Below are 25832 nucleotides of genomic sequence, written 5' to 3' on the forward strand. Positions count from 1 at the left end.
TTGTACTTAATAGCTAAACAGTGTTGCCATATTAGTAAAAAGTAAAAAAATCCCTTTAAACCAAAATGGAAATTGAAGAGCTCAAGAATTTAAGTGATGCTTTTTGAATACAAATTTGAATAAATTAGCTTGACATTGACAATAGTTGGTAAAAATTATGTCCTGCCTTTATTTCTTGCCTGAAGTCTTCCATTTGGTGAAATCTATAAACTTTTCACAATCATTTAAACTGTTTGTGTGATATTTTGATTAACTAAGGTTGCTTGTCGACTGTTTGTTACAAAGAAACTTGAAAGCTCTGAAAATACTTAGTGATTCACTGAGATCTGCTAAATTTAAAAACTTGACAATATAATTTAATATTGTTGTGAATTAATATATTTCTCAAAGAAATATTAATTTGTTTACTTTATCACCTTGCTCCTCTCACCAACCCCGCAATTGTCTCACATTCATCTTTACTTTTTTTTTCCTTCAAAAGAAATAGATTTAGGTGTATAAGATGTAAATAAATTTAGGTGTATTTTGTACAGCCTGGTATGACAAATCACAATGTTTACATACAAATGATACCCTTATTATTCAACACTCATGATCTGATTTATATTTCCAATTAATTTAGAACCAGGAGTTGGTGACTCAGATATAAATCAATAATAAGCCATAGTTTTTATAAGAGCCCAAAAATTCAATTTTGTTCAGTTGCAAGATTAATGTTAAAAATAACAGCAAGGTAATGAATTTTAAGAAAATTAAAACTTTTTTCTGAAATTCATTAATTGCATTGATATAAATGCCTTAGCACTATTTCTACCATACTTTTAAGAAAACGGATTTCTATATTATAATTGCTATCTGTAATTTTCAGCAAATACTTTGAATTGAGCGATAGAAGTGTTACATCTAAAATAAATCATAATAGCAAGAAATTATGTAATAAAAATAACTTACCATGTTAGTATGAGTAAAATAAAGTGGTATCTTCTGTGATTCAAAGTACCAACTCATTATTAAGGGATGAAAAAGGTATGCACAGTATGTCAGACGGCTTAAAGGTACCCACAGATCAAATGACAAAATCCGGTTAACTATTTCTGGAAATAAAATTTCGTTATAAAGCATGTTTTAACATTATGTATTTAAAAAAAAAAAAACTCTTGATTAACAAAAATTATTACCAGTGAAAAAATACATTTTATTTTCTTTTAAATAAAAAATGTTGAGTGAAACGATGTGTTAAATTAACTCAGCGGTTCCCAAATATTGTTCTGTGCTCCGTGGAAGAGTTAAAGGGATTCCGAAAGTTAGGACATTTGTTTTAACTAGCAACCTTTGAAACCATTAATTATAGTTAGATTCAATCAATAATCCATTATTTATTTCATATTTCGGCTGCTCTTATGAAATTATTTAAAATAAAATGCCTTTGGAAAAAATGGATATCTTTCTAATAAATATAATTTTTCTAATAACAATGAACTGAATAAATTATAAAAAGATCGTGCATTTGTAAAACGTTCATTATTATTTCCCATTGCTTTTTAAATAAAAATAAAATTACCAAATTTGTTAATAAAGAAATAGTTTCCCTAATAGTGATTTTCAACGCTTACAGCAGTTTGTTTTAGATTTTATTTCACAGAAAATTATATTTTATTCATTTACAGCTGCAAGCATTTATTACACCAAAAATAAATTTATAACTAATCTAGATACAACTCCGTCACTTCGATTTTAACTGTAGGGCATAAAAACAAACTTAAGATTATTAATGATAAAACGAGAGAAAAAAAATTTCATTCTTCTTATTAAGTGTTTTTAAAATAAAGACTTTTATTAATAAATACGTTCGAATTGCCTTTTTCTACTTTATCTATGAAGTTGGGGTTTCACCGAAAGAAGGTAAATCGTTTAGAGCTCCGTTGCCAAAAAAAATTGGGAACCTCTGAATTAACTAGTGTTATTAATTAGTTAAAATTAAAAATAAGGGTATTTTTAAAAGAACAATAAGCCTAAATTTGCATCATAGAAAATATGAAAAATTTTTACATTTAGTTCAATATTCTCAAGCAAAAATAACAAATGTGGGAATCCCCATTGAAAAAAACCATGCCTTGTAGTGTGCTTAACATTGTTTTTCGAAGCTCTGTGGCCAAGGAAATAAAAAAGCTATAGTTTAAGTGCCTTATACTTGAAACGATGCGATGATTTTAAACTATAGGTATGATCTTGCCGTGAAGAATTATTTGGACTTTAGATAATTATATAAGTATATAATAAATATTTTAAAAGTTATTAAACTTTTTTAAAAATCGTCAATTGGACGACATTTTGACAACTAGATATAAATTATCAAAATCACTGCCTTATTCGCAGTTTTTGCAAATTAACTGCCTTATAATCAGTTTTTGCCCACTGCGGCACTGGAGTAAGTTTTTAAATATTAAGAAATTAAACCACAAATGCTTCTCATTTTCACAAAATTGTGGCTTTTCTCCTTACTGACGTTTTGTGCCATTTTTAAAATAAGCGTAGACAGCGCTGACTTTAGATAGGCAAAACTTGACTTAGCAGTCATGAGTAACAGTTGCAAACTCACACCAGCTTTAAAAGTAACATATTATTCGCAAAAAAAGCATAATTTCATATTACGACGGAGTCTTCGAAAAACAGCCTTAAATAATAAGCATTGTGAACAGATTCAGCTCGGTTGAATCACAGAAACTGCAGTACGGTGTTCTGCACTTAATAAAAATTAAAGTGCAGTTGTTGGACTATACTTTCTTTTGCTATGACGCAACTAAATGAAGCACTCCGCTTACATTCCATTTCAGTCAATTCGACACAAGTCCTTACGTTTTGGCAGGTCTAGTTTTTGTTTATTATTTCCTAACACAAACTTTAAGCTTCTGCTTTTTAATTTACGCTTAATAGAGAAAAATATTATCGATAATGCAAAAAAAAACTTGCGATATACCCGCTTTTCCTGACAGACAGGTATAAATGACCCATGCTACTCCTCCACTGAAGGCACTTCTGGACAATGCATTGTAGAAATGGAACAAGTATGGTTCTGGCTGTATGTGGTATACTCCGTAAATTACACTTATACAGCATAGCGAAGACGCAGTCCACCCCACAATTCCAATCCACTGTAAAAAGGAAATAATTATTCATACGTAATACTTATGTCATTTATATTTCAAGTTCGACATTTTTCAATGATTTGAGATTTATTTTTTAAAATTTTTTAACAACTGTAAGAGTGATTGTGCTCTTACCCTCCCTGAAATGTTCTTCGCATTCTTATTCTTGAATAGTACATACGCCAAAAGTATCCCGATCAAATAAGGTCCTATTCTGCAATATGGCTTGCTGTATAAAACATCCCACGCTAAATAAAGTCTACAAAATAAAGAAAAATGCTTGTAGAAAATAATAAAGTCAATACAAGTTTTTATATACATACAAAAAAATTATGCTTCATTTTATTTAAACCAGTGAAAAGAAATTGGTTTTCTTTCAAGTTTTAAAATACCCTACATACTTGAAAATAATCACAAGAAAATTTCATCACATAGAGTAATATTTCGCAGGTTCTTTTTCAGATTTTTCAATGTGAAATGATTTCACCATAAACCTTTCTTGGCATAAACGATTTTATTTAGATGCATACTTATGCCACGGCACAAACATGAAGTATATAGAAAATAATAGTAATTAATCACATAATCGATGAAACTTCGCGCTCCATCATAGAACATTCCAGTCTTCTCACACCAAGCTAGAGAACCCCCCAGCTTCTTTTCTTTTCTTAAGTTTTTTCGTATCTCGCAGCGCCATCTATTGTCGACGATTCTTACAAGTCCCCCCAAAGGAAGCACATTCGTCACCTTAGAGACAATGCTGCTGAGACAGAGAGAGAAAACCTGAAAAATACAATAAACAAAAAAAGCAGCAACACAGCTTCTATTCAGGTGATGAAATTCAAGTGAGAGCTCCAAAATATGCAGCTCCCAAAAATCATAAATATATATATATATAAGTATATAAAAAAAACTATATTCCTTATGATAAATAAAAACATAAATATAAACAATTCAAAATATTACAAAAAAAATTATTATTATTTTTTTTTTCCTTTTACACGTTATCAATGTAAAAAAAAAAAACACTTTTTTTTTTTCTTTTAAACAACCCTGACATTTAAATTTTGTTCCGAGTTTAAGACAAATATATATACATGATTTCTTTAGGAATTAACTGTTAACCTTGATAATGCGTCGGCATTTCCATGTGAACTGCCCTTACGGTATGTTAAAGTCATATTGTAGCGTTGTAATGCTAAGGCCCACCGAGAGAGTTTAGCCCCATGAAGGGTACTTCCAGCATTCTTTAAACCGAACGGAAGGACCTTCCATTGGTAATGGCCAGCATGAGTGACAAATGCTGTATATGGTTTGGCGCTTTCCTTCATCGGGATTTGCCAGTACCCTTTCGTTAAATCGATTACTGTTATAAAGTGGGCTTTACCTATTTCAAAAAGTAGGTGTTTTGCGATCTTCATTGGATATGCGTCAGGAACTGTGAAGCTATTCAGAAGTCTAAAGTCAATGCACAGTCTAACGCTACCATCCTTTTTTGCAACGCATACCACAGGATGTGCCCATTCACTGTCACTGGGCTCTATTAGATCCCATTCTAGTAATTCTTTAACTTGGCGATCAACTTCGTCTTGTAGCGAAATGGGGACACGATAGGGTTTTAATCTCTTCGGACTGCAGTCTGCTGTAACTTTTATGTCATGACCATCGACATGGGCTTGACCTGGTTTGCTACTAAAAACATCGGTGTATGATTTTAACACATTGAATAGTTCCTTTCGCTGGTAATATTTTAGGTCACCTTTCATATTTTGCAAGTGGGTCCATAAGTCTTCAGTAGATTTGTCCATAAGATCCGCTGGTGCATAGTGGATATCTCCAAAGTCTTCATCTTGGTCGAAAATGATACCAATATGATCCACTCGAACAATATAAGGCCTTAATTTATTTATGTGGAGTTCCCTTATACTCCCGTTTTCCATTTCGACTTTGACAGAGTGAGGTCTGGTAAGTTCGATTACAGTAGCTGGTCCTTGCCAAGTACTGAGCAATTTGTGAGATGACGATGGGATTAGCACAAGGACTTTGTCCCCAACATTCAAAGTCTTATCCTTAGACCGTAAGTTGTATCTTGATGTGTATCCGTCTTGAGAGATTTTGGAGTTTTCAGCTGCAATGTCATGAGCTTTTCTTATTTTTCCGATAAGATCATGTAGGTAAGTTTCAATTGAGCGGGATGCAGTGACTGGAACGCTACGTTCGCCTGTCCAGATCTCTTTCAATAAGGATAAAGGTCCCGGTGGCAGTCTTCCATACACCATCTGGAAGGGAGACAAACCAGTGGTGCTATGTGGCACTTCCCTGTAGGCAAACAGAAGATAGGGAAGGTGTAGGTCCCAATTTCTTCCATGTTCCTGGATATTTTTATTCATCATTTCTTTTAAAGTCCTATTCCATCTTTCGACAGCACCCATACTCTCGGGGTGTCCAGGAGTGGAAAATCGGGGACATACGCCAAGTAAATCTTCAAAAGATCGTGTGAGTTTGGCTGTGAAATTAGTTCCCTGATCGGAACAAATCATTTTCGGAAATCCGGTTTGAGAAAAAATCTTCATCAGGACGTTGCATGTGGTCTTTGCACTTATTTCTCTAACAGGGATGGCTTCTGCCCATCTAGTGCATAAATCAATTGCACATATCACAAACCGATGACCTCTTCTGGATGGTGGTTCTAACGGTCCAATGCAATCAACACTCCATACTTCAAAGGGTGTTTCTGGTCTGACGATAGGTTGGATTGGAATTCTATCTTTATATGTGATTGTTCGCTTCAATTGACATTCCTTGCAGCTTTCACAGAACTTCTTAACGTCTTGTTTGATAGTAGGCCAGAAGAATGAATATTTAATTCGTTGAGTTGTCTTTTTCTCACCGAGGTGACCAGCAAGAGGAATTTCATGAGCCATTCTCAGAACTTCTGTTCTTTTCTCTAAGGGTAACACAACTTGTTTGATGTTTTCGCCACAAATATTCTCCGAGTGAAGTAGAATTTCGTTTTGAACTGTATAAGCATTTTTGTTCCTTTTCGCCCATTCAAAGCATTTTGCTAGACTCTCATCTTGTTCTTGAAGAGTCTTAAAATCCAATTTAGTGTCATTTTCCATTCTTGCATTCTTAATGTCTTTTTGTGAAATTTGGGTAATGACAGCACAATTTGAAGTATTTTCTTTCAATGGTGATGGTTCGTCGCTAGAGTCTTCCTCCTCTGAAGAGGTATTCCATTGAAGATTACTGTGACAAAGCTCAATATTTTCACACAGTATCTCATAAGCTGAAGAACTTAGCAGCAAATCGGTTACCAGCTTCTTTGAAACAGCACAGGTGATAGGTACACTACCATGAAGTTCGTCATTTATTTTCATTTGGAAAATTTTCAGTGGAGTGACTTCGCTTTCTCCGAAAGCAGAAGATATCTCTATTTTACTTTCTCCTTCACAAGGTATGTCGGCGACTAACTTCTCGCGGACTACCGATATCTGGGCTCCTGTGTCTACAATGCCATTTAGAACCACGTTTCCGCATTTAACTCTGACGAGTTTTAAATCATCTATGTTTCCAGATATATCCACGGATTTTGAGACAGGAATAGAAATCTTGGCAGTTAGCACTTCTGGTTTTTCTTTTTCTAAAGGGAGTGGTGACGATTGGATTAGATTGTTTTGGGCAGTTGTAGGAGTGTTTCTAGGTTGCCGATTTTTAAGGCAAAATCTGGATGTATGGCCTTCTCTTCCACAAGTATAACAAGATAGTTTGGAAAACGACCTCTGTAGTTCATCACTCTTACGGGGTGTATATGCGCTTGATGAGCCCTGTTTGTAGAATGATTTGTTTCTTGAATTTCTTTCTGAAGGTGGAGTACGAGGTCGCCACTTTTCATTAGTTTTGTCTTTTGAGGGAATTCCAGTTGTTTTCCTTGAATCATTACGTACACTGTCATATTCGTCAAGCTTATCCGCTAATTTGGTTGGAGAAACGAAATTTGCCCACTCATCAAGAAGGTGGTCTCTTACTTCATGAGGTACCTTTTTCTTAAGTTGATCAGTGATAATGAGATTTTTTAAACTGGCAAAGTCTTTGATTTCAAGTCCATCAATCCACTCTTCGAAATAATTCGTGATTTCATAACAAAAATCCCTCCACGATTTTTCAGTGCTTTTCTGGTGCATCACAAACTTTTTTCTAAAACTTTCAGGATTCAATTTAAATCTCTTTAATAAGATGGCCTTAATGTACTCGTAGTCTTCAAATTTTTCTTCAGATTCTCTACCAATTAGTTGAATGATTTCAGAAGGCAATAAAGTTAATAAACATGACACCCAGTCTTTAGAATCAATCCCTGTTCTTTTAGCCTGTCTTTCAAATAAAGATAAATAAATCACGATATCATCATCCCTTAACTTGAATTTAGGAATGAGCTTAATTAAGTCAACGTTATGTTGTCCGTTTCCATTGGGCGATGAAGTTTGAGTTAGTTGAGTACGGGATTCAATTTCAAGTTTTTTCAACTCAAATTCCATTTGTTCTCTTTTCTGCTGAGCTTCGATTTCGTCCTTCCTTCGCTGTTCCTCAATTTCTTCCTTCCTTCGCTGTTCCTCAATTTCTTCCTTCCTTCGCTGTTCCTCAATCTCTTCCTTCCTTCGCTGTTCCTCAATTTCTTCCTTCCTTTTCCTCTCTTCCACAATTGAGAAAAACATTTCTCTGGCAAACGCTTCATCATATGTGTCACTTTGTGTTATTTTGTTTTTTAGTGTTATAATTTTCATACTTGGATCCACATCAATTTCTAATTCGGTGGCCAACGTTATCAAATCCTCCTTTTTACCCTTTCCCAAAAATGCCATGGCTTAAATTTAATAATTCTCAATCATAAAAAAAAATTAACGGAAAAAATTGACTACTTCCTAATTAATATTCCAATAATTTCTTAAAAGAAAACACATAAATGAACATCATTCACAAATCTATAGAAAATGTCTATTTTTGACAACCTCAAAACGAAATTAACAACCTCAAAATACTGAGAATACTTTGTAATATTCAGTTATCGATTTGTTATATAATAAACCTTATATAATAAACCTTAATACTTATGAACATTTTAAATCAATACTTTGTTTACACTAGATATAATATATACTTTCCTACAAGTTCACAAATTCAAAACATAAAAATTATTTTAACCAAAATAATTATTCTTAGAACAAAAATCAAATTCTACGTGAGAATGAAAACTTTAACTGAATATTTTAAATCATTAAATGCGATAAGAAATTTATAAATAACTTTCGTATAAATTTCTCATTAAAAATGTACGAAAACAAAATATATCATACGTATAAAAAAATTCAACAATGATACAATTCAATATCAAAATAATCAAATAGAATAAAACAAACTCAGTTTTGTATTTTTTTTTCTTATTAAAAGACACTTGCCTCTTCTTTCAGAAATAAAAAAAAAAAACATTTTATGCAAAAATAAAAGAAACAAACCAATCGTTTTAGAATGAGACTTCCAAGGTTGGTTGACGCCAAATTATATTCCGTTATTTGATACAACCTATGCTTTTTTTTTGTTTGGTTTAATAAATCTTAGTTGATATAAATAATAGATCATTCAGCATTCTTTATTTTCGAAATACGATTGCAATGTTATATTTTATGCTGCTTCCAAAAATTTCCAAAACAGAATTTAAAAACCACAATAAATTCAATTTTATCAAATAAAATTTTCAATTACGATACCACGCTATATGTTGTGCACTGGCGTGCTTCCAACAATTTCTAAAACAGAACTTAAAAACCACAATAAATTCAATATAATGAAATAAAATTTTCAATTATCTGGGACAAAAATCAAAACAACAAGAACAACCAAATTCTTTTTAGAAATATGCTATCTACGTACTCTGGCGAGTAAAAGAATTCACTTTAGAACACTGGCGTGTTCGTACTCTGACGAGTAAACTAAATTAATGTTCCATGTCGGAACACAAACATTTAATTTCCATTTTGCATAATTTTCGCCCAAATAATTATAATTACTTATTTATGGGAGCATACATTTACAAATATAAAGTGAGCTCTCACCTGGTTTTTGGTTCTGCATCATCTTCGGCGGCTGCGCCAGTAATATTTCGCAGGTTCTTTTTCAGATTTTTCAATGTGAAATGATTTCACCATAAACCTTTCTTGGCATAAACGATTTTATTTAGATGCATACTTATGCCACGGCACAAACATGAAGTATATAGAAAATAATAGTAATTAATCACATAATCGATGAAACTTCGCGCTCCATCATAGAACATTCCAGTCTTCTCACACCAAGCTAGAGAACCCCCCAGCTTCTTTTCTTTTCTTAAGTTTTTTCGTATCTCGCAGCGCCATCTATTGTCGACGATTCTTACACATAGTTTTATTTATTTTATCTTAAAATTGGTTTTTTTGTGTCAGACAGTTGAATTCCACAGAGTCTAGTGTGGCATCTTAAGGCTGGTTCTCAATTTGAATTTAGTGCATGAATCAACAGAAAAATGAATGAGCTGAAATATGGTTTCCATTAAAATAAAAACGAAAAAGGAAGAAAATAAAAGGTTGAGAATGGTTTTCAGAGAAACGTGCTTCTTCATTGTAGAATTTAGTTATTTTTATGCGAATCGAAATGTTGATGGAATTTTCACAAATGCCATATATTCTTTTCCTAAATCATTCAATTAGAGAAAAAAAAACATTGTTTTGAAATTTCTTTCTTCGCGAGCATTTCAATAAAATAATTTCATAAAATAATGAAAATATTAAATAAATATTGGATTATTAATTGGATATAAATTTAATTACATGCTTCGAAAATCTTAGCAGGTCCGGAAAAAAAATTACAACGATTAACTTTCGAACCCCTGTGACCCTTCCACGGAATTATAGGGCTCAGCTGAACACCATTTGGGAACTGCCGTACTACTTTATAAAATGTTATGCAAAATGCGTAGTAGTTGGAATCCCTGTATATATATTAAGGTAACTTAAAACATAGATAAAAGGAAGGGAAATATTAATATTACAAAGGAATCTCTACCTTTGATTTTTTCGCTAACCAACCACCACAAATGCTAGGCAATAATTTATACTTCTTTATGATAAATGAATTGTTACATCAAAATTAAAAACTATTAAATTAAAAAAAAATTTCTAATAGACAGCTACAAATCCCCTCCTCCACTGCGATATTAAGATTTGGCACCACAGATATAGTTCGTTTGCCAGGAGTTAGGACTTGGCACCGCCTTCATCCCGTGATATCCGATGATACTATTTCGCTACTTTTAGAAGAATGTGAACGATCCTGAAAAAGGTTGCTATTTGGCGATCGTATGACAAAAATGTTTACTTCGCAATCTTTATGTGCATTTTTTTAACATTGAATATTTCATAAATTTAACGATATTTCTCTCTTTTGAGTGAATAGTTTGTCCTTTTTGAGACATTCTTCAGGGAAAACAGGAGTTTTAAATATTTTAAATTAGCTTGAGTAACGAAAGGTATAATAGAATTTACTGTTTGTGTTTGGCCCGCATTAAGGGTTGTCTCAATTTCAAGCACGGAGATGTTTCTCCTCTGACTCCTGCTCTGAAATGAACTCTGCGTCCGAGGAGGTGGAGCCAAGTGCCAACTTCTGGTGAACGAACTATACTTTTGTCCTTATGTTTTGTCTGGTGTCAAAACAATAAATAAGGTCAGGGAAAAAAATTAAACTTGCATGTATGTTTATTGAGATGAAAATAATGGAGAACTTAAAACTCTCACCTATTTTTATATTCTTTGAAATCAGTAGATTGTGACAGACCCCAAAATAAAGGAACAAGATTGTAATAGTAACTTATGTACCAAGTTAATATCCAACTACTTAATAACAATAAGGAACATATGAGCAAACCTGTACGACGCCATCTGAAAAAAAAAGGAATTAGAAAAGTGAAAAAAAAAGATATATATATTACTATCTTGCTCTCAAACACAATATAACAGACAAGTATAACAAGATTTTTATTTCTGATTGTTTGCTTAGTTTAGCTGCGGCGACTAAATAAGGCTGTATTAAAAAGAAAAAGAGGTTTAATAATCAGATTCTTGTTGTTTCTGTACATTCCTAAGTTAGTCTTCAAAAACTTGCTTAAATGAGCCAGGATGGCTGAAAGAAAGCTCACCTGCCAAAGAGGGATCCCGGTGTGAACCCCAACAGTGGCTGATCAAATCGTACATTGCTCCTGACTCGTACTGACAACACAGACCTGATAGATCATGGGTTAGAATTTCCTTGTTGTCTGGTTAACCATGAGAAACAGTTCTGGCAAATCTAAAGTAAGCCATAAAATTTCAATTTTTGAAGAAAAAGAAACTTCTAAATATCAAAATTTCAACAAATTATTTGAAGAGAACTTCTCCATTGCGTAATCCTAAGTTATCTTCTCAAAATTTATTTTGAATTTGATATTTTAAAAATTCCTTTTCAGTATTTGAAGCTTCATGACTCACTCTAGGTTTGTCTGAACTCACTTTTTCTATACTTTAAATTTTAAATTAGTAATGGAGGGGAAGGAGAATTTGCAATTAAAGTTTCTCCCGTTGTATGGTGTCTTCTTGATGCTTGATCCAAAAGTTCTGTCGTCTTCTGGATTCGGTTCAAAATTTCAAGGCTACGGAGTTGAACATAGATGCAACTATATATTGAATCAATTCAGTTGCTTAATGTCGGGAGGTAATAAAATAGTAATTACTAAAGTATTTAGAAAAGAAATTGAAAACTAACCACTCAATAACTAAATATCGCAGCATTAAAATGCTGATTTAACTTTCCATTACAAAAAAAAAGTCAAAACAATTATAATTTAAAAATTAATTCTTTCCCCCATTACCATTTAAATAAAAACATTACATCATTTACCTCCATAATATGCTCAATAAGAATGTACCCACGACAAAAAATTGCATGTCATCAGCAAGATACCATGTCCACGTGACGCACTGAAAAGAAATAAAGAAGCCATTTTTTGAATTTAAAGTAACAAAATCAATCGTAAACACTAAAATTAATTTTTTCCAAAAATGAATAATTTTTTCTATCGAATTTTAGAAAAAAACTTAAAATATTGTCAAATACATATTAGAAGTAATTCTAGAAGTTCCTTACCATTGATTCTAAAGGAAGGAAGTTGTTGATATACAGTAAATTCCACCACCAATTCTCTCTACAAATATCAACATCCGAATCTTCTTCCCAAAAAGGTCCTTTTCCTATGTACTTAAACATCGTTACATTAAAAGCAATTAAGACGGCATACACAGGAGTGATCCTATTTAAAAGAAGACATTTAAATTTAATATTTATTTTTTCAGCTTTAAAAACAAATTTTATAAAATAAAACGGTTTAATTTCCGTTTCGCGTCGTTTATTGAATGAGACTCCTCGGATTTATTTCTCAAAAATGAAAAACTATTGCGAAAAGGTTTAGTTATCGAGCACAGCCGGAGTTGGTACCTCCGACATTCCATACTGCAACCAACGAGAGGACTTTCCTCCACGTGGCTACGTTTACACACCGGTTGTTTATTCGGTTGCCAGGATCAAACTCAGAGCCCTCGTAAAAATGACAATGTATTTAGATTTGATTTAGTAGCAGATATATCAGGTTAGCTTTGGTAATTCTTATTCAAAAACTTATACTAGGGTAAACTAACCAGTGAAGGAACACTTAAGCTTCGCTTGCCTTTTAAAAAATCATATTAATTTCAAAATTCGTAATTTTAGTTTGGTATTAATTTTATTACTCTCAAATGGGTTAACCCCTGTACACAGAACTGCTAAATCGGCTCTTACATCTGGTGTTAAATTATTTTTCTCGCTTCTCAACTGCTGGAAGTGGCCCCACTCAAAAAGGAACAGTTTAGGCCGTTGAGGGAAATTTTCTTCTCAGGCAAATAAATTATCAGGCAGACGTAGAGCAAGATCTGGTGTCGTCCGGGAAAAATCAATAAATTCCCTATGAAACTTTCTTTTGGCGACAAAAAAAATTTCATAATATTTCTCTGGAACAGTGAATTATTTCCTAAAATTACTCTTAGCACCTCAAAGTCATAAAATTACTCTTAGCACCTTTCCTCTGTCATAAAGAAACGCTATAGATATTTTTAAGCATTATCTATATTCTTGGAAAACCGTATTATAATATAATAAATACATAAAAAATTGTAAAAAAAAGTACAGTAACCAGCTTAGTAAATGTTTTTAGCACATGTATGATTTAAAAAATAATAATATTCGCTTTAATTAAATTGTGTAAATTATACATGCACACGATTTTTTTTTCTTTTTTTTTTAAATAGCAGTAATTTGACTAATTTAGAATTTTCTAAAATTGCTGTTGCGTAGTAAAAACATTTTCCTATCATACAACACCTGCGCATTTATACACAAATGTACAGTGCGCAAAAAAGGGACCATTTTGAATAACCTTTGATCTAATGATCGGATCTTCTTGTTTTAGAAGTCACTCTTAGTGGCTCGAGGGGTTGACCTCAAATATGCTAATTAATAAGTGCAGATGTTGTTTTTTAAGTTAGGAAATCTAACACAAAAACGCACTTTCTCTGAATAAACATACTTTTTTTCAACGGATTCGGATTTTTGACCCCTAAAATATAGGGGGAGACCGCTATCAGGAAAATATTGACCCCTAATTTTAGTTTTTGCGTATTTAGCTATATCTCGAAAACGTTTTAAGAAAACTGAAAATGTTTGCACACAATTATAAAATCCGTTTATCCAAAGATAAGTCCATGTAAAAAATAACTTTAAGTAAACATTTATTACTTTTCATTATTTTATTTCAGAATGGTCGAAAAAATTTTGAATTGTAAAGTATAAAATTTTTTTGCACCATTTTAAGGAATATAATTTCACATTGCAAAATGCAAAATTTGAACAAATTCGGTTGAATAGTTCTTGAGAAATTAAGTTTAAAAAAAGTCAGTCTGTTAAAGAATGATTTTTCAAGAACTATTCTACCGATTTTGCTCAGATTTTGCATTTGCCATGCAAAATTACATACTTTAAAATGATTTCCAACTCTACTATTATTTAATAAAATAATAAATATGTACTAAAATTTATTTTTTGCATGGAATAATCTTTAGATAAACGAATTTTATATCTGAGTGCAAAAACTTTTCAATTCGCTAAAAAAGTTTTAGAGATATGGAAGAAATACGCTAAAAGTAAAATTAACATTAAGGGTTCCAGACCTTGAATCGCTCTCCTAACCGAACTATGGGGACTATATTTCCCAGATTGCGGCTCTATATTTTCGGGGTTAAAAATCCAAATCCATTGAAAAAAAAGTATGTTTATTCAGAGAAAGAACATTTTTGTGTCTGATTTCGTAGCTTAAAATATCGTTTGCACTTATTAATTAGTAAATTTGAGTTTACCCCCTTGAGTCAAAACGATTGAATCCAAAACGTGATGATCCGATCAGTGAATCGAATGTTATTAAAGGTTTCCTTCCTTTTTTTTTTTTTTTTTTTGCTTACTGTACAATGCTCGAAAAAAAAACATTTTGAGTAAATTTTCGATTTCTCAATCTTAATAGTTCGAGGCCTTATATTAAATATGCGAATTGAATAATGCAGGCGATATTATAGATTACGAAAACAGACACAAATACGTATTTTAAATGAAGAAACATTCCTTTTTTTCGATGCATTTGGATTCTTAATTTTCAAATTAAGGAAATTAGCCACAATCTAGAAAATATGGTTCCAATCTGAGAACAGTTGAAAGTTTGAGTTGAGGTAAGAAGTCAGTTAAAACTTCAAAAATATTTTGAAATGCTTCATATAATTTAGAATTATTTATGATAAATTTTGATCGTAAAATTTTTTTTCCTCAATTTTTTAGAGCTTTTTAAAGTTTTATACATTAAGAACTCTTTTTAAAAAATTAGTTATAAAGTAAATCAAAAGAAATATTTATCAAATTCGTTGCAAAGAGAATGCTGGCAAACCAAACATTTTGAACATCAATATTATTACCAAACTGTATGGTTTGGTATTCAACTGATACTGCAACAATTTTGATTCTGTGTCAAATTCTAGATTGAGAAATTATAAAAATAAGAAGAAAAGAAAGAAAAATAATTAAATATTGTAAACTTTTTTATTCATATACAATTTAAAGTGCATATTAATACTAGTAACACTTTTTGATGCTTGTTTTTATTGTATTTGGAACATACCTTATTAAACGATGAATAATGATCCCTATCCAACTAATGTCACCGTTTTTTGAGTCTGCTTCTTCAAAGTAAATGTATGCAAGTAAAAATCCACTGAAACATTAAAGTATGCATTACTTAATGAACTTAAAAGAATGCATGAAAAAAATATAAAAGCTATAAATCAAACATTCAACTTTTATCTTACTCATTATGAGTTGACAAGTCAAATAAAATCACCACGTTTCTATCAATATCAAACATCCGAAAACTTTATTCAGTATTTGCTAAATCAGCTCGAACAATATGATCAATATATATTAGATAATCATTAAAAATTTATGAAACATACTCTTCATAATTGCTATACTATTATAAACTATGGGCTAATAATTAAAAATTAAAATTTTCTACACAAAAGTATATGTTTGCACGCCATAAATAAATTTATATAAAAAACTGATGAAGAGTATGTTTTAATTTTTTAAATAACTATCTTAAATAGTCTTATACATTTAGAATTGAAACTTAATAAAGAAATCTGTTTTCCTGAATTATTTTTATAAAAAGCGCCTTTAAATTATCTGAGAACGGTATTGTATAATATAGGATGTCTATTACAAATCACCACTAACTTCTGAAATACACTCATGGACAAAAATATTAGCGCACCAAGAAGAAGTCGTCAAAATGAAACGAAATTTTACATACGTAACGACTACTTTGATATAAGTAAATGATTAGAAAATCAAAGATTATCGTTTTTCTTTGATTTGTTGTTATTAATTTACGTCGCACTAGAGCTGCACAATGGGCTATTGGCGATGGTCTGAGAAACATCCCGGTGGATGATCCGAAGACATGCCATCACAATTTTGATCCTCTGCGGAGGGGATGGCACCCCCGCTTCGGTAGCCTGACGACCAGCGCGCGAAGTCGAGCACTTTACGGTAGCACAGTTTAACGAGGACCAGTGGCCCCCATCCCCCCCAAGCTCTTGGGCAAATTCTAAATCCCCCCCCAAACTATTCGTTTTATTTAGTGTAAAAATCCCCCCCCAAGCTTATAGTGGGCGCATCGTGCACCCACCTTCCCTCCTGATGGGGGCCCCTGACGAGGACCAATACCGCACACCCTCGGTCCCTTCGCAGACTGATCCAAGAGGTCACCCACCCGCGCAGTGATCGTAGCCAGTGATGCTTGACTTCGGTGATCTGCTGGGAACCGTGTATTAACTATCAGTCCACTGCGGGACTCTTTGATTTTCTAATCATTTACTTATATCAAAGTAGTCATTACGTATGTAAAATTTCGTTTCATTTTGACGACTCCTTCTTGGTGAGCTAATTTTTTTGTCCATGAGTGTATGATAGCTACGTATGATCATATAATTTTTAGAATTTACAGATACCAATGCGTAGAGTCTAGGTATAGAAAAGTGGTTATGAAATTTACAATTAGAGTGGCTGGGTGGCGCAGTTGGTTTGTAGTCGGCCTTCTGAGCCCAAGTCTGCGGGTTCGATCCCCGGCCCAGACACCGGATTTTCGGGATGCAGAAAATCCTCAGCGGCCATGTCGTATGATTATGCGGCATGTAAAAGATCCCTGGAGTGCCTTATTGGCTCTTGGCATTTCCGGCAAAATTAAATTCCTAGTGCACTTTAGCATCCAAATAGAGTCTCGGTGCTGCCATCTAGTGTGGCAGAAACTAGACGTCCAAATTAACATGACCAACGGTATCTCACCCATTGTGGTGGTCCTGAAAGAGTGGATACCAACTCTGGAGAACGCACTAAGTCTGCTCATCGGCAAGACCGATTGTGCAGCTCATTGGAAATAAAAAAAATAAAATGTACAATTAGAATATCTAGACTGACCGTGTATAAAGCAAATCGATGAATACAAAAGCACGCTGAATACCAAATGAAATGCATAGCTCAACTGTAACCGAATTTTTACGTAGAGTAATTTTTCACTAATATTTTGAAATTTTAAATATTGTTTGATATTCAGCAGTTTAAAAATATAACTTTATTAGAGTTGATAAATTAGTACAGTGTGAAAATTTCATTAAATCTGTATTGAACAGTTCATCTGATTATCAGAGCTTACATTTTGTTACAGTGATACACAGCCTACATATGCAACATGCACTGAAGTTTTATAATAATTTGCAATGTCTCACCTAATAAGAAAAAAAGTATCAACTGAAAATGTTCCTTGAACTATGACTTGAAATGGTAAGTTATCGATTCCATGCAATAGATCAACGTAATTCCCTAAAAAAAGTATTAAAATATGTAATACTAAATGTTAAAATATGCTTAAAATGAAATCTTTAAAACTTCTATGTTTAGTGAGGAGGTAAAGTTATTCAATTCAAAATACGTAGACAAAGTCAGTTTCGCGCTTTATTACAGGTGATTTTGGCCTCATTTTCTTAAAGTCCGAGACTGACATCGATAGGATTTATTTATGCCCGAGGTCACTAAAATCTAAAATTTATTACGGTTGTAAACGACCAAAATATGCAAAATTATAAACTTAAACTGACGATGAGAAAGATCAAATAAAATATATTATTAAGATTATTTATTTATAAATCAGCCCGTTTCGAAACTGAGCTATCGGGCCAGGGCGCGATTTTCCAATCCAGCGACCCTTAACTACTTCTCTCTTTTGTTTGGCAATTTCTTCAATAATAATAATAAAAAATTTTAATAATAAAATGAAAAATAAAACTTGATTCTTGGCTTTTTGAGTTCAGGTAATATGTTTTAAAAGAAATAAAAGCTTGCCTTATAATTGAGACCAACTTTCAGATATATCATTACATCATTTTAAACTAGGAAATTTTATATGACAATCTACAAATTTTTAAAAAAAATTCGAGTAACATCTTCTGGATTATAAAATTCAAAGAAAAAATATGTATTGAAGTTTTCAGTCCTCAATGATTTTTCTTTTTTTTTTTTTTTTTTCGAAAATTACTGAAACATGTTTTTAGATTTTTTTTTCTTTCGATAAACTAGCTTTACAAATGTAAACAAAAATCTCCGATTATCATTAAAAAAATTTTTTAAAAAGCCGAGATTGATGAAACATTGAACTAATATTAAAGTGAAATGAAAATTAACAGAAATTAAATTAGCATTAAGGTTTCCAAATTTTTGGCCATTCATGTCTAAACTATTGAGACCATATTTCCCAGATTGCAACAACCCCATTGATTGGATGGCCAAAAATTCAAATCTTCCTTAAAAATCAAAAAAGAAGTACGGTTGTTCATAAAAAAGTATGTTTTCACGTCTGGCAGGCCCGTAGCCAGGGGGGGGGACCGTCGGGACAAATCCCCCCCCCCGAAATTCTGGGATTCAAACTTTTTAGTCCTTCCTTGAGCCTCTCAGTAAAAAGAAAAACAAGAACTGTCGAATCAAACCTTTTATTAGCTAACTTTATTAAGCATATTTCGAAATATTCCGGTTTGTCCTAAAAAAGTAATCGAAAAATTTGAATCGCATGTCTTTGTAAACTTTGCTTACACATTGATTGTAATTATTATGTAATATTAATTGAAAAATAATTATTATGTAATATTTTTAATTACTAGTTTGACTTTTGCAAACAACAGAATAAACAATATTTGTTACAATGTTTTCCCCTACTTTGCATGTCTGAAACAGTCCTTGCTTCTTACCATATCCCCCCCCCCGAAAAAAAAACCTGGCTACGGCCTTGACGTCTGGCGTCGTAACTTAATTAACTCTGAATGGTTAGCATATTTGAAGGTCACTTTTTCAAATCATTTAGTTCTTCCATTCGAAACCATCAATGAAATTAAAATATTTATTGCTTCTCGAATGCGTGTGAAAATCCGATTACTTATTAAAACAAAAGTAACACAAGATGATTTTTTTTCCATAGCACAATACGGAAAATTTTTTGTTCGAATGGCCCTGAATAACTTTTGATCTAATGATCGGATTTTTACGTACTAGGACTCAAATTTAATGGTTCGAAGGGATGATGTCAAACATGATAATTAGTTAGTACAGAAGATTTTGAAACTGAAATAAAGGATATTTTAAGTTACGAAATCAGACACAAAAACGTACTTTCTCTAAATAAATATATCTAGTTTGATTTTAATTCCCGAGAAAGCAAATTTTAACTATACGCTTTTTTCTCAGGAACCATTGGGCCGATTTTGCTCAAATTTCGTATTTTACCATATGAACTACATTCTTGAAAGAGATGCAAAAAAATTATGTACCTTACAATTCAAAAACTGTTCAACTGTTTTTAAATAAAATTAAAAATACAGTGAAACCTCTCGGTAAGGGCCACCTGTCGTTCCATTGAAAATTGGCCCTTATGAGGGGTGGCCCTTAAATGGGAGTGACCAAAAAATAAAGTGAGGAAATCAAAATTTATGTAGAAAAAAAACTGTTTATTAACATTTTAAGTTTTCATACATGTTTTAAAAAAATTTCAATTGAAGTTTGTTTACTTTTTAAAAATTTTTCGCAAGCAATTTTAGTTTCTAATGATTCCTTAACTCTATAAAACAAATTAGTTAAATTTGCATCATTTATTAATGCCTTGGATTGGGATATCAGTTTATTTACTTCTATTAGCGTTTCTTGGTTTGATAAATATGGCACGGGGGACTCATTCTCATTATCTGAATCAGACTGAACTCCTGAAAAAATTGAACAAATAAGTTTTAAAAAAAAATATGTATTTTATTTTTTTAAAACTTAAAACAATAAATATTAATGTTTTACCTGTATCTAAATCATCTATAAATCTTTTCTCCCAATCTTCCGATAAATCATTGTAACATTCTAGCCCATTTTCATATTCATCTGAATTTGGGTCATATTGAATTGCAGCAGCTTTTGAAAGTTCAATCACTTCATTTTCTAAATCAGCTGCATCGATAGTGGCTTCTAAAGCTGTATTACTTAGCTCGCATTTTTTAAAGCAATTTACAATTGTCTGTCCTTTTACATTTTCCCAGGCGTGTCTAATCCATCGAATGGCATCTAATACTGTTATAGATTGAATGATTTGTGTTGAATTTTATTCGCAATCTATAAGAGAAAGGAGTCTTCGCAAAACAAAACGTCGGTATTCTAATTTAAAGCAGCGTATAACTCCTTGGTCTAGAGGTGGAATTTCAGACGTAGTATTTGGAGGCAAGAATTGAAGCTTTACACTTTTCAAGTTTTCGTAAAACGAGTGACATGGTGCATTATCCAAAAAAAGAATCACTTTCTGCCTTGATTTGTAATTTTATTGTCAAAACTAATCAACCAATCTTTAAATATTTCCATGGTCATCCATGCCTTCTTATTATGATGATATTTTACTCCCATTTGTGATAAATCTTTACCTTTAAAACAACGAGGTTTCTTGGAGTGCCAAATGACAATGGGCTTTTCCTTTTCACCAGCAGCATTAGCACAAAAACACACAGTGAGCCTCTGTTTAGCTTGTTTTCCTCCTTTGGCCTCTTCTGCTTTCTCAACTAAACTTTTGGTAGGTATGGCACGGAAAAAAAGTCCTGTCTCATTTAAGTTATAAACATCACGATCTTCATAGCCTGCCAGAATGATTCGAAGCCTTGATTTCCAGTCTTGACACAAATCTTTATCAACATTAGCTGATTCACCGCATAATGTTTTAAAAACAATATTGTTTCTATTACAAAACTTATTTAACCATCCGTTGCTTGCACAAAAGTCTCCTACACCAAGTGATTCTGCATTCTGAATGGCTTTTTCTTTCACTAAAGTACCACTTAATGGAATGTTTTTAGTCCTAGCACATCTGAACCACTGAATTACAGCTTCATTTATATCACAGAACTTTTCATTTCTCTTTATCCCACGATTTTTAAAATCTTCATATTCTTTCAGTAAGCTATCTTTGTTTTTAACAACATTGTTTATTTGATTCTTGCTGCAATTAAACTGTGAAGCCAATTTTCTTGCAGATGTTCCTTGATCGTGATAATTAAGAACTTTGATTTTGTCACTCAAATCCAAATGTAATCTTTTGCTTGGTTTAGGTGCCATGATTTTTAATTTCACTTGTGCCTGAGCATAAAATTTCTAGTGTACGAAACTGTACTTCAATATGCCTTCACACTTATAGTAAATGAGGACTCTAGTTTCTTACTATCAAAAGAGTACAAAGGCTTAAACCTGTTATCCTTTGTGCACCCACAACTAAAGGTCAAGTTCCTCCCCCAATGCTCAAAATTTTTCAGCATAAAAGGGAAGTTGAAAGGTCAAACAGAGTGTGATGAACACCTGTTTTCTCACTTATGGAAAAGATTCTGAGTCTTCATTGTATTAAATCCTCCCCCTACCCCCCCTTCTTTCTTGAAAGTACAGGTGTTTGGTATTCCTGAACTCTTATCTTTTAGTTAAAGAATTGGACACACCTGCTTAGATTTATGGCCTTTATGAGAAGAAAAATGTAAAATAATGGCTTTTTCGAGAAATTTTGTTTTAAAAAAATGGCCTTTATTGGAGGTAGTCAGGAAAATGTGGCCCTCTAATGGGAGGAAAATTAACATTATGTCTATAGGGAAAATTTTCGTTCCTCAAAATATTGGCCCTTAATAGAGGTGGCCCTTAAGTAGAGGTGGCCTTTAGGAGAAGTTTCACTGTATTAATAATAATAGTAAGTAACAATTAAACATTATTTCCTGCGAGGAATTGAATTTGAAGAAGAGAATTTTATAATTGTGAGTGAAAATTTTTCAGCTCACCTAAAAAGTTCTCGAAATATGATGAAATACACAAAAAATAAAATTAACTTTAGAAAGTTCAAACTTTGGACCGCTTTCCTATAACCAGATTATTAGAAACATGTTTCCCAGATTTCGGTTACCCCCTATAATTTGAGGGTTAAGCATCCAAATTCAGGGAAAGTAAGTTTTTGCGTCTGATTTCGTAGTTTAAAATGTCATCCGAACTAATTAATTTGCATGATTGAGATGAGTTCCTCGGGCCATTAAGATTGATCCCTAATGCGTGAGAATCCAATCATTATAGATCAAAAGTTATTCATGGTAATTCGTTTTTCTTTTATTCACACCGTGCTTGTTATTTTGGTTCACAATATCACAATAGGTTAAATTGAAAATTGCAAGATTTTAAAATTTCTCTTAAGAAAGGAATAAAAAAAATCTTTAGGTTTCAATCATTCCAAGTATAGCTTGATTTTCTGAAAATGATTATTTCTTATTTTAAAGTGTTATAATTTTTCATAGTTTGTTAATACAAGCACAATACGCAAAAAAAGTAAATAGACCACGTTCTGATATAATGATCGGATCGCTTCATGTTATAGGATTCAGTCTTAATAGCTCGAGAGAATAGCCTCAAATGTACTATAATATATTAATACAGACAATATTTTAAGTTACGAAATCAGACACAAAAACGTACTTTTTATGAATAAACATACCTTTTTTTCTACAGATTTGATTTTCTGACTCGAAAATAATTGGGGGTAACGGCAATCTCGGAAATATACGGTCCCAATAGTTTGGTCAACAAAGCGTTCCGAAGTTTGAGCCCCTTACTGTTAATTTTACTTTTTGAATATTTTCCCATATATCGAGAACTTTTTAAACAAATTGAAAAAATTTTGCGCATAATCATGAAATTCATTTCTCCAAAGATCCATGCAAAAAATAATTTTTAGTAAATATTTATTATTTTTTATTATTTTTTTATTACTTTATTTAATACTAGTCGAAAATATTTTGAATTGTAAGGCACACAATTTCTTACATCATTTTAAAGAACATAATTTTACATGTCAAAATACCAAATTTTAGCGCAATCGATTGAATAGTTCCTGAGAAATCGAATTTTAAAAAAGTCAAATATTTAAAATTCGATTTCTCAATAACTATTCCACCGATTTCACTTAAATTTTGTATTTTGCCATAGAAATTCACATTCTTTAAAATGATGTAAGAAATTCTATACCTTACTATTCAAAAAACAATTTCGACTGTGATTAAATATAAAATAATACATAATATTAAATAATATTAAATTATTTACTAAAAGTTATTTTTCGCATGGAATTATGTTTGGACAAGCAAATTTTCATATTTTGTTATCAAAAATGTTTCAATTCGCTTAAGAAATTCTTGAGATATAGCGAAATAAGCAAAAAGTAAATTTGGCATCAAGGGTTCTAAATTTTGGATCGCTCTCCTCGTCAAACAAAAGAGACTACTTTGTTTCTCATATTGCGGCTTCTTCCATGTTTTAAGGGATCAAAACAAAATCCATGACCGTCAAAAACAAAATATATTTGTTCAGAGAAAGTGCATTTTTGTATCTGATTTCGTAACTTAAATATCTTTTGCATTAGTTAATTAGCATATTTGAAGTGTCCTTTGAAGCGTTAAGATTGAGTCCTAGAACAGGAAGATCTGTTCATTAGATCAAAAGTTATTCAGGGTGGTCCGTTTATTTTCTTGGTCACTGCATTCCTAGCAGTGCGTTTTACAAGATTCTAGTAACTACTGTTTTCATAGAGCTCAAACAACCAACAATTCAAACTATTCTTAATTTAATTATCCAAAAATTCTACCCTTGCCGGCCCAGTGTGCCCAGTCTGGCAAAACTCAAACCAAAATTATTACGAACCACTAGAAATATAAAACCATTTGCGTATAAAATTCAAGCTTTTTTTAGCAACCACTATTCTTCAAACAACAATGAGCTAAAGTATGTTTCTTCACTCAAATTTCACTGTCTAAAATGTGCTACCTAACTAAAATTTTCAACTGGAATTTGCTCTTCCGGAAATGGTTATCGGAAAATAAATGTTTTCTTTCTTTCAAATAATATTATGTGTGATGCCGTTCTTAAGTGAATTAATATCAGAACCGAGTGGTAAGAGAGCTGACTTCAGATCAAAAAGGTCCTGGATTCGAATCCCGGACAAGGTTTGGATGTTCTTTCATTCTCTGTACTATCTGATCTTACCGTTGGCCCACCTAATATGGTGCCGATGAAAGAGTGTCCCACAAATCTGCCCTACAGATACCTGAATGACGAGTGTCAATCGGGTGGCCATTGGAAAAAATATATCACGACTAAAAGTAAACAACAGATAAGATAAAGACACATACCAAAGATGCTTATGTTGTGTATATAGGTATGACCAAGTACAACCCAAGCCATGCTGATAAAGCGTATTCCATGAATGCAGGAGAAATGTTTTGTCGAACCTTTTACATCCAATACCTTCTCCGAGTTTGTAAACAAGCAAAAACATTTTAGTACTTTGGCCATTATTTCACAAACTGTTGAAACGGTAACATAAAAACACATGTTAGAAATAATAAAAAAATTATATACTACATATTTATATTTTTATGCTTTATTTATTTATAAAATACTGAATGAAAATTGAAAAACAAATGCTAATTTTTGACTCAAGCAAATACACCGAAGAGCCATTACATTATGACCACCCTGCTAATAACATGTCATGTAGGACCACCTTTAGCCCTCAAAACTGCTAGCACCCGCCGTGGCATTGATTCCACAAGGTGTTGATAGGTAGTCTGAAGTATCTGGTATCAAGCGCTCACCAACTGGTCCTGCAATTCCCTCACATTGCGAGGGGGTAGCGTGGCAGCACGAATTTGGTTTTCCAAGTAGGACCACAAATGCTCTATTGGATTAAGGTCAGGTGAATTTGGGGGCCAAGACATGACTTGAGAGTCACTGGGATGTTCCTCGAACCAATCCATGACGATTCGACCCTTATGACATGGTTCATTATCCTGTTGGTAAACACCATCCCCCCTCAAGAAAAACTGTTGCCATGAATGGGTGAACCTGGTCTGTAACTATGTTCAAGTAGCTTACAGACGTCAGAGATTGTTCTATGAGGATTATGGGTCCTAATGTGCCCCATGAAAACATTGTTCCTGGGCGAGAAACCGTGAAAACCTGGGCGAGAAAATTTTAATAAATGGAGGGTGGTCATAATGTAATGGCTCTTCGGTGTATAATAACGCCTTGAGATAATGTAAACATTATAAACGTATTCATTTTTTAGTTTCATGGGTTGATAAATTGTTTATTTGTAAAAGAAATATAAAGAATTTCTTTTTAATTTATTTTTTTGATTCAAATGAAACAGATAATGAAATAAAATTAATAAATATATTTTTTAAGTAGGAGAAAAAAAAAGAATAGAATAATTTTACGTTTGCCAAACCTCAAAAAAAATAAAATAAAAAATAAAGATCACTTTTGAAAGACATGGGATAAATTTTCGATGGTGAGGGAAGTCGGTCACTAAAATCATGCGTTATCCCTTTTTCTTTATTTGTTTGATAAAAA

At 32.3% G+C, this 25832-nt stretch overlaps 1 protein-coding gene across 2 annotated transcripts in view; it reads right to left on the reverse strand.

Annotated features, from left to right (window-relative positions):
• The window catches only part of LOC107442529 (O-acyltransferase like protein), a 41350-nt gene that overhangs the window by 4057 nt on the left and 11461 nt on the right, over positions 1–25832 (reverse strand). For both annotated transcript variants that reach the window (XM_016056117.4, XM_016056116.4), the window contains exons 6-14: positions 24608–24781; positions 17618–17711; positions 15454–15546; positions 12351–12513; positions 12105–12184; positions 10967–11110; positions 3282–3405; positions 2978–3152; positions 952–1094 (exon numbers count right to left, since the gene is read on the reverse strand). In XM_016056117.4, coding sequence (XP_015911603.3) covers positions 952–1094; positions 2978–3152; positions 3282–3405; positions 10967–11110; positions 12105–12184; positions 12351–12513; positions 15454–15546; positions 17618–17711; positions 24608–24781 — 1190 coding nt within the window. The remainder of the gene's footprint in view (positions 1–951; positions 1095–2977; positions 3153–3281; positions 3406–10966; positions 11111–12104; positions 12185–12350; positions 12514–15453; positions 15547–17617; positions 17712–24607; positions 24782–25832) is intronic.

Source organism: Parasteatoda tepidariorum, chromosome 8, assembly GCF_982258835.1.
Source record: "Parasteatoda tepidariorum strain Cologne lab strain chromosome 8, Ptep-v5.0, whole genome shotgun sequence".
Taxonomy (NCBI): domain Eukaryota; kingdom Metazoa; phylum Arthropoda; class Arachnida; order Araneae; family Theridiidae; genus Parasteatoda; species Parasteatoda tepidariorum.